We start from the raw sequence: 12,690 nt of genomic DNA, 5'->3' as shown, positions 1-12,690 counted from the left end.
ACTCATTTATGCCCAAGGAAGCCAAAGGCGTATTTTGAGAAGGCTAAATGGTTGTTAGGGTTGGTATAAAAGTTGGCTGGTTGGTTGTAAAGGTCAAACTTGATATTAAAGAGCAATTTTTTTAATTTATTTTCCGATCGAGTGAAGCGAGTATGGTACCTGTACCTCGACCTGTCCATATAGTCTTACCGCTTTACTTTCAAACGATGCTCTTCACATCCTCTGCCTTTCATTTCGCCTCATCCATCTTTTACAAGGAACCTTGGTGCAGGAGGCCATTTGGCCCATCATGCCTGTGCTGCACAACACTAGATACCAGGGGGCCATTCGACCCATCATGCCCACGCTGCATCCACGCGAGATACCAAGACGCCATTCGGCCCATCATGCCTGTGCTGCACCAACACTAGATACCAGGAGGCCACTTGGCCCATCATGACTGCACTGAACCCTCTCTATGGCAGCTACGTTCTTCGCAAGGCAATGACAAACCACCCGGTACAACCCTAGTCAAGAAACTGCTTTGGCAGCATCGATGCTCTGCAACAGAGGATGGTACTTCAGAATTGGAGCACAAGGGACAGTCCAATCATCAGTGCATGTCAGGCAGTACAGCGAGTGCATTGACAAACAACATGAAGAATAGTGTGTATAACACTGACTGTCCAAACAAACTTTTATTCTTGCAATGTGCAAAACGGCAAAAGATCAGACTATGTACACGGCTCATAATTAAAACGTGTTTATACATATATATTTATATAATCAGAACACAGAGGTATGGTTTCATAAATGTTGTTGTTGTCGTTTTTCCCCTCCTCCCAGCATGACATTTCTTCATGTGGCAATGACGTAATAATGAGCAGCCTTGTGGAGAAAGCAGCAGCTCCCCAGAAAAATCGCACACTCCATTCACAATAAAAAATAATAATTAAAAAAATGCCTCTGCACGGCAAGAATCGTCTACCATACAGGGGAAGGACCAAAATAAAATCCTTAAATACAAGGAAAAATAAATGGACAATACCCACATCTAGTGAAGAACAACTTGTACGAGTCAAGGACCCATCTCTGCAGCAGCCACTCTGTGTTGGCGAAAGAGTAACGGATGGACATCAAGGGGTTAACGCGACTGCGCATCCCTGTGCCCCGGTTTGTTCGGCCTCAATGTTGGCGTCGCCAAGAGCAGCCAGGGCCTTTCAATGTGCGGAGCACGTGCTGGAGAACACCTTGGGTAAAGAGAGTTCAGATTTCACTCGAGGCCTTGCCTGGAGCAACCTTCTAGAGGCGAAGCGCGTACATCAAGGGCCGGGACTTGGAAGCGGAAGCAAAAGTCATCGGGTTCTGTTCAGAATGTTCCACTGGCAATCCTCATAGCAGTTGTGTGGTTTTTTTTTTTTTCAAGTAAACACGCCGGAAGGAAGTTCAAACCTCTCCTTGGATATCAAGTCGCACTTCCTTCCTAACCCCAAAGCCATAGCGGAACCCCACGACCTCTTGCATGTGCTTGTAGTGATAATTTAAAACTTCATTTACTACTTTATAGAGGAGCAGAGAGATGAGGAATTGGTGGTCCAATAACAATTCAAATGCATACCAGGTTCATCGAAGAACACGGAGGTGATGAAAACACACGTATGCCAAACAAATGGGTAGAACCAACGAATTACACACCGGATGTTGGAAGACAGATTGCACGGTTCAATTTGTACAATTTGGATCGAATAAGTCATGGAGAAGTCCAACAATCACCTTGGTTCCACGTGAACCCTGGATTCTATCCCTTTTCCCTCCTCCAGGAACAACTCAAGCAATCAGGGACAAAGCACCGGCAAGTACTTGTCTACAGCGTCATTCTACAAACACACGTCACTAGTACTTTTAAAAGGGTGGAAGCATTAAAAGGAGATGTATAATGTACGCCTGCTAAAGTATTTAACCAACAAAATTAATAACCTGGTGAAGAAAGTTTGTATCGATTTTCATATCAAAGTATAGTTCATAAAATTAATCACCAAAACAGCAGGTTTAGTAAAAAAACAAAATACCCACACTCATTCAGTGCATAAAGATAAGGATTAACAAACTGTTGGCCACAACGAGAAACCAGCCCTCTCCCCGGCCTCCCCAGCCCCACTCAATCTCCTGGCTCAAAAGGGAGTGAGGTCACACAGAGGAAAGGCAACAAGCAACCCACGACGCTCCATGCGCATTGCGGAGGCTCAGGAATGCGATTTGGCCTACCCAACCGCTAACACGCAGGGAAAAACCGATGCTCACTCACGAAACTAACACTGCGCCGAGCCATGAAGTGAGGCTCACATTCCAATCGCAATCACACATCCGCACACAAGTGTCCTCTTGAATAGACTAGTGAAATCCCGTTGATGTGGAGGATGAGAAAACTAGGTCTATCGTAAAATACGATGGGAACAACAACAAAAATGCACCCATCTCCCCTTGCCCTCAAAGACAGATGGAGAGGGATAAAGACGAGAAAGGTTTCGCAACGTATTGTGTGAGGCCCACGACAAAAGGACAGTGTGATGTTTCACAAATGATGTTGGAGGTCCAGCTCAAATGATACTCAAGTTTGGATTTCAAGGGTAAGAGAGAGTCATACTACAAGCGTATTGTCAAGGAGGCGGTAGCGTATAAGGAAATAAGGGTAGCATTGATCCCCATCAAATACCACAAAAATCTGTGGGTCGGGAGTGCTGTCCACGCACGAGTCAAACAGGTCGCTGGCCGGGTCGCAGGGATCAAAGGGTGGTGGGCGACGGAATGCCGGTCGGCCCTGAGCGTGCCGTCCGACCAGCACCTTAGCCAAGAACATACAGCGGAGTCCGGAGGCGGCGTCGGGCCGCGCGTATCCATGCGAGTAATTGGAGCGACGAGCGAAGTAGCTACCTTGACCATAGGCAGTGGCGTGCTTCCCCGATACACGGGGGTCGAAATTGTGCTTGCAGATGGCCAGCGCAGCCTCTGGCGATGTACCGTGAAAAAGATGCCTCTCATTGGTGAGACGCTCGGCCAAAGAAAGCCTTCGACCCATGTACTCCTTCTTCCTGTTTGGGGAACAAGGGAGCAGATTGTTTGCATCTTAGTGGAAAATTTGCTCCATACTTTTTAACACCACAGTACAATGTCCCCAACTTCCCCTCACAGTGATTTGGTCTTCATGAAAGCAGAACAACGACGAACCGTACGGTGGGTATGATGACATGGGAGGATTGATGGAAAACCAAAGTTTGCTAAACATTTATTATGCCACATGATTGAAGTTTTTTATGAACTGCAAGGAAAATTAAATTATTACATTTGCAGTGAGGTCAGAAAGAGGGTCAAGAGGAAATGGAGTGAACAAAGCAGGAATGGTGGTGGGGTGGGAAGTGGTGGGTGGGTGTGAGGAGTGGTGGTGAGGGGGGTCAGGAGGTAAATGGGTCCTTATCTTGTGTAAAACCGAAACAAAAATCAGGAATACAAATATCAGAAGTAACAAGACGTTCAGAAGCTTTCCTTGAGTTTAACACAAGATAACGGATGAGAATAATGCCGATGTTAGGAATGGCAGGATGACCTATACTAGAGGTACGTACCTCTACTAGAGGTACGCACACTTTCCTAAGCTGTCAAACCAGGGTTCGAATTTCATCCGAATCCATCAACAACTTTTTGAGATATCCTGTTCACAGATAGACAAACAAGACAGACACAGACAAAGACACAGACACACAAACACACACAGACAGGGCTAAAAACATAACCTCCATCCACCTTTGGTGGAGCGGTAACAAACATAGGTTGGCAAAGTGTGGTAACGTACATAGGTTGGCAAAGTGTGGTAACGTACATAGGTTGGCAAAGTGTGGTAACATACATAGGTTGGCAAAGTGTGGTAACGTACATAGGTTGGCAAAGTGTGGTAACGTACATAGGTTGGCAAAGTGTGGTAACGTACATAGGTTGGCAAAGTGTGGTAACGTACATAGGTTGGCAAAGTGTGGTAACGTACATAGGTTGGCAAAGTGTGGTAACGTACATAGGTTGGCAAAGTGTGGTAACGTACATAGGTTGCAAGGTGTGGTAACGTACATAGGTTGGCAAAGTGTGGTAACGTACATAGGTTGGCAAAGTGTGGTAACGTACATAGGTTGACAAAGTGTGGTAACGTACATAGGTTGGCAAAGTGTGGTAACGTACATAGGTTGGCAAAGTGTGGTAACGTACATAGGTTGGCAAACGTGTGGTAACGTACATAGGTTGGCAAACGTGTGGTAACGTACATAGGTTGGCAAAGTGTGGTAACGTACATAGGTTGGCAAAGTGTGGTAACGTACATAGGTTGGCAAAGTGTGGTAACGTACATAGGTTGGCAAAGTGTGGTAACGTACATAGGTTGGCAAACGTGTGGTAACGTACATAGGTTGGCAAAGTGTGGTAACGTACATAGGTTGGCAAAGTGTGGTTACGTACATAGGTTGGCAAAGGGTGGTTACGTACATAGGTTGGCAAAGTGTGGTAACGTACATATGTTGGCAAAGTGTGGCAACGTACATATGTTGGCAAAGTGTGGTAACGTACATAGGTTGGCAAAGTGTGGTAACGTACATAGGTTGGCAAAGTGTGGTAACGTACATAGGTTGGCAAAGTGTGGTAACGTACATAGGTTGGCAAAGTGTGGTAACGTACATAGGTTGGCAAAGTGTGGTAACGTACATAGGTTAGCAAAGTGTGGTAACGTACATAGGTTGGCAAAGTGTGGTAACGTACAAAGGTTGGCAAAGTGTGGTAACGTACATAGGTTGGCAAAGTGTGGTAACGTACATATTGTTGTGGATATGAGAATGGTTTTTTTGTTGTTGTTGTTGTAGTGTAAATTGTTGTTAAAATATCGCCCTCCTTACTCCAGTGTTGTATGAAGGTCAAAGGGCGTTCCCGTAGTTAGTTCCATAAAGCATATGAGGGAGTGATGGTGATGTGTGTTGTGTTGACCAAATGGTCCAGGAAGGAAGGAGGGTGCAGGTGGCACCAGGTGTGATTGCACAGGTGTGCAACGACATGTGTATGGAGAATGGTTGTGTGGAATAAATGGTATGGAGTATATGGAGTATTGGAATGGATGGTCATGGAGTGAGTATGGGGGAAACTGTGGAGTGGAGTGGATGGTGCGAAGGTGTGAATGGGGGAAGGATGGACCCCCATCACGAATACCCGGGGAGGGTAGTGTAAGTGTTAGGTAGAGGGTACAGGTAAATTGTGGTTGGATATTGGCATCTGTGGTGTGAGGTGAAAGAATGGTATTTGGATGGGTGCATTAGTGTTGTGGAAATGGCTGGGCGTGTAGCCTGTTAGTGTGTGTAATTGGTTTGGGCACTCCACCACTGTGAGGATGTCGGCCAGGTGAGGCCGCAGGTGGGCTCTGGGAGCCGGTAGAGTTGTTGTGGATGGGGCCCGAGGATCCGGAGGACGGACCCGGGTAGCCCAGTGCCAGAGGGCACCAAGGGGTGACAGAGCCAGGAGGGGCCTTCCCCAATTAGATAGGTTAGGGTGAGGAGCTAGGTAAGCTCGGGTGGCAACTGCAGTGGTGGAGGTATGCAGGTGGGTAGGCCTGCTGGGAGAGCGACACGCCCCAGTCCCGAAATTGTGCAAGGGCACAGGGAGTTGCATCGGGGGAGTGAGACCCCAAATTAAGGAAGCACCACAGTTTGGTCAATGGGAATTGGTTTTTAGAACCCATAGTGTAAGTTGGCCAATGGATTGGCAGGGAAAGACCCCGGGTAGTGTAAAGTGTGTTAATGTCATTAAGAAAGTAGTTAGGATGAAAATCTCCTCGCACCATCTACATCCACTCACCTGGGGTAACGATGGTACTCCACACCATGCCATGGTTGTTTTTATTATTTTGATGCAAATGTTTGGAATGTGAGACGCATCATGACGTGGGTGTGACATTGTGCTTGATGTTCCATCTCTCCCTCCTTATGAGGATTGATGATGAATTGGGTGATGGCAAATTTTGGATAGAGGGATTGTGGAAACGAATTTGGTGTAGGGGAAATATGGGGAAGACGAGACATTAGCGACGAATTTGTAAAGGTGTAGATTTTGTAAATATGGGGTAAGGGCAAGGGTAGAGTAGGTGACAGGGGGGGTGACGTACGGTAGGGACGAGCTTTCTCACTTCGCTCTCCGTACGCACTTCGCCTTGCATTGCCTTATTGATGTGTACCCTTGTGACCTTACCCCTCGCTCATCTGTCTTTTCCCCCTTTTGTCTCCCACATGAGGACCTGTGCGCCACTGGGCGCCGAGGGGAGCGTGCGTGAGTCGGCCATTGTGCGCCCGAACCTCTCGCAACCACAGCTGTCTGCATCGATGCACCACCTTATGGACCACATGTCTGTGGCTGAGCACCACTTATGGACCCCATGGGTTGGGGCATGGCCCCTCTGCTGGAACCGGCCATGAAGGCCCGAAATCTTGCTGGCGGACCTTGGCCACAGGGCACCGATGCCCCACAGGTGAACCACACGTCGGCCCTGTGGGCCATAAATAAATAAAAATGGACACGTTGGGTGCAAGTTTTATTGCAAATAGGCCGCCAGCAAAGAAAATGACATCTGGAAGAAAGCAAATAGCCAGCAGAGGGAGCCGAAGAGCAAGAGACCACCAGCAGGGTTAGGGGTTGTTGTTTTTATTTTTATTGATGAACAGTGATGACTGTGCACCGATTGGTGCTTGAGGGTGTATTCGTGCGTTTTGGGTGCTTTCATGGTGCATCGATGCAGAGCAGACTGTCTCGTCTCCCCCCCCCCCCCCCCCCCCCCCCAGAAAGAACAATCACAGGTCCTGGGTTAGTTTTGTAAATAAAGTAACATCATTGTAAATAATGCTCCCCACCGTCCATGTATAGTTTGAAGACCATTCCGCAATTCGGTTAGCTGTGGGCGTGAATCTGTTAGGCAGGGTGCAATGGAGCAGCGGGACATATTTATTTATGTTTTAAAACTGTCGCACTCAGGGTCAGGTTAAATGTAGAGGGAACTACACCTACGTGCCACACTACAAGTTAAAGTTATAGGCCCGGGACGTGCCTAAGAGGAGGAGGGTGCAGTGTTGTGGATATGAGAATGGTTTGTTTTTTTTGTTGTTGTAGTGTAAATTGTTGTTAAAATATCGCCCTCCTTACTCCAGTGTTGTATAAAGGTCAAAGGGCGTTCCCATAGTTAGTTCCATAAAGCATACATGAAGGACACCATAATATCCCTGTTCAGTAGTTTATTTCCTTAATATGTGTATTAGGGTAAGGCCTTGTCTTCCATTAAGATGACACTCCATTGCACCAGGTGAAATAAGAGTAGATTCCGTTCACATTCCCTTTTCGTCAATTGCCATTCGCATTGCCAACTACAATTGCCGCCATTAAGCATGTGCTCAGCTCAGGGAAGAAGGGCGTGCCCGCCCATCGTCATCAAGGGTGGAGTCAGAGGGCCTGTGCCCACCAATCAGGGCCGAAGCGAGCTCACCGAGGGGCGTGTCCTGAAGGCCGGCGGCTTGATCGCCTGAGGCGCTATAAAAGCGCGCGCGCAAGAGCCGAATGTGTGGTTGGACTAAGTGAGAGTTGAGTTGTTGAGTTGAGTGGTTGGACCAAGCGAGAGACGTGCAAAGAGACGTGCAGAGAGAGGTGGTTGGACCAAGCGAGAGACGTGCAAAGAAAGGCGCGTCAGAACGTTGGTTGGTGGTTGGTGGCGGAAAGAGAGTTGGTTACAAAAGAGAGTGGGAGAAGTAGTAAAGAGAAGTGAGGCGGAGTGAGGCAGAGTGAAGCCAAGAAAGACAGCAAGCCTTGTGAGGGTTGAGTTGAGGAGGAGCACAAAAAAGGGACACCAAGAGTTGCGTCGACGCCACCGAGGTTTTCCCGCCAAGAACGCGAGGAGTCGGAGCTGTCACCTCCAGCCCTGCCGTTTGCAGGGACCTGACCCTTCCTCCCCCTCCAGCCATCCACCTCCTGCCATTCCTATCATCATCCCCCGTGTAAGTGTGTTCGTAGTCTGTCTTTTGTCTTGTCCCTGGGTATAAGTAAGCTTGTATAAATAAGTTAATATTTGCAGTGTCACCTGCTTTTCCCATTTTCCCTGTATATAACCTTGACTGCTCCTTTTGCTTAGTGTGTGTAGATAATAAATCCTGTTACTCTTCTGTACGTCTTCTTCTTCTTCCTCTTTACATTCGGTCGCTTTAGAGGTTTCCCCATTGAATATCTGTGGCGCGATTCGGCCAACGTTCAGGAATCGGGTTAGTCGGGGTAACTGTTAGGGCCGCGGTGCCATCCGCTCGGCAAACCAACATCTTATCCGCGGTCCGTAACAATATGTTGGCAAAGTGTGGCAACGTACATATGTTGGCAAAGTGTGGTAACGTACATAGGTTGGCAAAGTGTGGTAACGTACATAGGTTGGCAAAGTGTGGTTACGTACATAGGTTAGCAAAGTGTGGTAACATACATATGTTGGCAAAGTGTGGTAACATACATAGGTTGGCAAAGTGTGGTAACGTACATAGGTTGGCAAAGTATGGTAACGTACACAGGTTGGCAAAGTATGGTAACGTACACAGGTTGGCAAAGTGTGGTAACGTACATAGGTTGGCAAAGTCGGGACCCAGCTATAAACTTTCATCCTGGTGTTTCACAAGCAGGTGATTTATCAATGGGTGTGCCGTCCCTCGGGTGGACGTTAAACTGGGCGTCCCGTCTGCAGCATTAGTTTGTAGACGTCAAAGATCCCACGGTGTTCTTCGTGAAGAGTAAGTGAGCTATCGCCAGCAGCAGGAACAAATAAAAAAAATTCCTGCCCAAACTACAGCTGGGAGAGCAATGGCAAACCACCCAGTATAACAATCGTCAGGAAACTGCTTTGGTAGCACTGACGCTCTATATGACAGAGTAAGGTACGTCGGAATCAGAGATTGTTTTGCCAATTGATAATAATCTGGTGATAAAGAAATTGCAGATTGCAACTGAAAAAGTCACTCCGGCACGCTTACGGTTTTTCAGTAAACCTGTTTTTAGCCATTTGGTCTTTGAGACCAGACAGCCAACGCAGTTCAAATCCTGGTCAAGTCATGGTGAAGACTAAAAATGGTGTGTGCTGCTTCCTTGCTTGATTCTCAGCATTTAAAAGGATAATAACACAGACAAATTACAATGGCACTCGGTAGATTGCATCCCTCCGCCAGGCTGAAAAGTTTACGTTTTGTATCCTACTGTTGTTGTTTTTGTATGCAGCCTGTGGCTGCTGGTTGCATCATTTTTCTGGAAGCGTGTTTGTACCGCTGATGCAGTGCCCCAAATACCAGTGAGCTGATACTCAATTTGCCGACCTCAGAAGGATGACAGGCCGAGTGAACCCCCCTGGCGTTAATTCAACAATCGACCGGGATTTGAACTCAGGATCCGAGGATCCCAGGCCAGCACCCTAACCGCTAAGGCGCTAAGCCAACACCAGGCTATTGTATCCCACCGATAGGTGGGATCTGGATCCAGACCGGAACCAAAATCAAATCGGCTTGTTCTTGTCACCTAACCAACGCATCCACCTTGTTTTGTCATAAGTCTTCCACAACTTTTTGAAATATGTCATATATCGTTTTTAGCCCGATCACACGATGCTGAAGAATCACTTAAAATTATAGTATCCAAATACACATCATCACCAAAATATAATCAATTATTACTCATTACATACACAACCCCTGCAGCAAATTTCATCTGAATCCGTCCACAACATTTTGAGATATCCTGTTCAAAGATAGACAAACAGACAGACAGACAAACAGACAGACAGACACAGACAGATAGACAGGGCTAAAAACATAACCTCCATCCACCTTCAGTGTCGGAGGTAACAAACATAGGTTGGCAAAGTGCAGGCTATGATGGGCCGAATGGATTCATCCTGCATCAAAGTGCCTTGTAAGCAAACTCATGTTATTTATTGGCGTAGTTTTAAATCAATTAAAAGGTAGTGTAACGCATACAAAGACAAAAAACAAGTGGCAGAGACAGAGCAATACGTGGAGATCAATCATTTTTGAGGGAATTTGTCTGTGGTGTACGTTACCACATGCCATAATCACACACATCACCCGCTTCAGTACACGTGCCGAAAAACAAGATGGCTGCCAACAAGGGTGCAATAGCAGGTATTTATGAATCTTTAGAACAATTTTTGGGTAAAATGTCAGGGGCATAGAAAAGGCCCCTTTAAATAAGGGTATGTGCCATGTGGTAAAGTAGAGAAAAGAAGGGACATTCCATAGCTTATAGAAAATGTCGAACAATAGACAAGCAGGGACATTCAAAAAAATCTCGTGTGCATCTGTACTACCCTTGAGTTCTTAGGAGGAACCATGTAATGCTCTAGAAAAGTTCATATAAAGGGTGCCAATTTGATTCATACACCTGCATTAAGAAGTAAATGTATTTAATTGCTAAATGTAGGGCGCCCCTTTTAAATTTAAATATATATATATATATATATATATATATATATATATATATATATATATATATATACACATACATACATACATATACACATACATACATACATATACAACAACATGCATTTTAAAGGCCATTTTCCCTGCTAAAGCGGGGGTTAGCCTTGCGGTCCCCATGACAATCTTCTCCATTTTGCCCTATTTTCTGCATCTCTCCTTGTTAACCCCCTTGCCCGCATTTCTTCTTCCACCATCTTTAGCCAAGTCTTTTTCGGTCTTCCCCGTCCTATGCTTCCTTCTACATTCATTTCCATCACTCTTCTCAACCAGTCACTTTCATCCTTCCTCAACACATGACCAAACCATCTCAACCTGTTCCTCTTCACAGCATCAATCACAGGCTCTATTCCCATCATCTTTCGCAATTCATCATTTGTCTTCCTCTCTCGCAACGATACTCCACACATCCACCGAACCATTCGCATTTCCACCCTTTCCAACCTTCGTTGCTGCTCTACGTTCATTACCCATGTCTCGCTCCCATAAATCATAACACTTCTCACACATACAGCATACACCTTTCCCTTCAGCTTCAACGACACTCCCCTCATCATCAGCACGACACCCAGTTCCCGAAACTTCTTCCATGCACATCTCACTCGAGCAACCGTTGCCGAGTCTGATCCACCTTCTCCATTCAGCATGTCTCCGAGGTAGCAAAATGTTTTCACACCTTCCAGCTTCACGCCGTCTCCAAGATCCAACTCAACATTTCCTCCATCTGCAGCTCCCTCTGTGCACACCTTACATTTGAATGTAGCTGCCACACTGGTTAATGACCCTCTCAGACCACTACATTTTTGATGAACCCACTCAGCGCACATTGTACATTGAATGGAGTTCACTCCGACACCCTTCCTACACACAGCACAGGGCCACTTCCCAGTTCTTTCCACCTCAACACATGCTTTACCACTTGCCATCACCTTCGTCTTTCCGATATTCACCTTCAGACCTTTTGTCTCCATACATTCCTTCCACGTGTTCATCTTTTCCTTCAGTCCATCCATACTTTCCGCAATCAACACCAGATCATCTGCATACAACAACTCCCACGGTAAACCCTCCTTTACGTTCTGAGCCAGCACCTCCATCACAGCTACAAATAGTAGTGGACTTAGTACCGACCCCTGATGCACTCCCACCTTCACCTCAAACTCACCACTGTTCCCGTCCTTCGTCCTTACAGCTGTGCGCGCTCTTTTGTACATTGCCATCACTACTCTGATCAACCATTCCTCCACTCCTAACTTCCTCAATGCCCATGTCAATACTTTGCGTGGTACCCTATCGAATGCTTTCTCCAGATCAACAAACCCAAGAAACAACTTCTTCCTCTTCTCCATGTACTTCTCCTGCAACTGCCTCACAATGAAAAGCGCGTCTGTCGTTCCTCTTCCTGGCATGAATCCAAACTGCATTTCGTCGATCTTCACTTTCTTCCTTATCCTCCTCTCCAACACCCTTTCCAATACCTTCATTCCATGCTCCAATAACTTTATCGCTCGGTACGAGCCACACTCCAGAGGGTCACCTTTCCCCTTGTATAGAGGGATGAGGGTACTCAGTTCCCAATCCACTGGAATGCGGCCTTCTTTCACCACCAGATTACAGATCACTGTCATTCTTATATATATATATATTATATATATATATATAATATATATATATATAAAGACACAATACACCCATAGAAGCCGACAAACGAATTTCCAGTCCCCATGTTAAAGTTGCATACAGAGAAACGATCCCATATAAAGGAAGGGGTACTACTTTTTGGCCTCCCTTTTATTATTTAAGACTTCAAAATATAAAATAAACTAGAATCCGGGCACTCGGTAGAGCGCATACCTTCGCCGCAGCTACTGTTCTGTACTTGGCATGGGAGTGTATGCGATGTGAAACTTTATGTGAAATGCGATCGATTTTTAAAAATCAGAATTTGAGCAAATCTGTTTCATTCGTCTGTTAATATGCCTCCCCGATTGACAAATCTGCAATTTGAATTTCATTTGAGGTTGAAATGATTGCGGGAGATCGCGTTATAGTGATGACGTCTTGGATGGACATCCTCTTCTTCAGTCTCTCATAACTTTGAGTGAAATACGATCGAGTTAAAAATAGTCAG

At 46.1% G+C, this 12,690-nt stretch overlaps 1 protein-coding gene across 3 annotated transcripts in view; it reads right to left on the bottom strand.

Annotated features, from left to right (window-relative positions):
* Nucleotides 1-658: 658 nt before the first annotated feature.
* Nucleotides 659-12,690, bottom strand: part of TIPARP (TCDD inducible poly(ADP-ribose) polymerase) — a 127,224-nt gene continuing 115,192 nt past the window's right edge. For all 3 annotated transcript variants that reach the window (XM_068119000.2, XM_068119003.2, XM_068119002.2), the window contains one exon: nucleotides 659-3,068. In XM_068119000.2, coding sequence (XP_067975101.1) covers nucleotides 2,618-3,068 — 451 coding nt within the window. In that variant the 3' untranslated portion in view covers nucleotides 659-2,617. The remainder of the gene's footprint in view (nucleotides 3,069-12,690) is intronic.

This window comes from Myxine glutinosa, chromosome 6 (genome assembly GCF_964187855.1).
Source record: "Myxine glutinosa chromosome 6, kmMyxGlut1.1, whole genome shotgun sequence".
Taxonomy (NCBI): Eukaryota; Metazoa; Chordata; class Myxini; order Myxiniformes; family Myxinidae; genus Myxine; species Myxine glutinosa.
The sequence above is the reverse complement of the archived record's forward strand: the minus strand, read 5'-3'. Positions and strand labels throughout refer to the sequence as shown.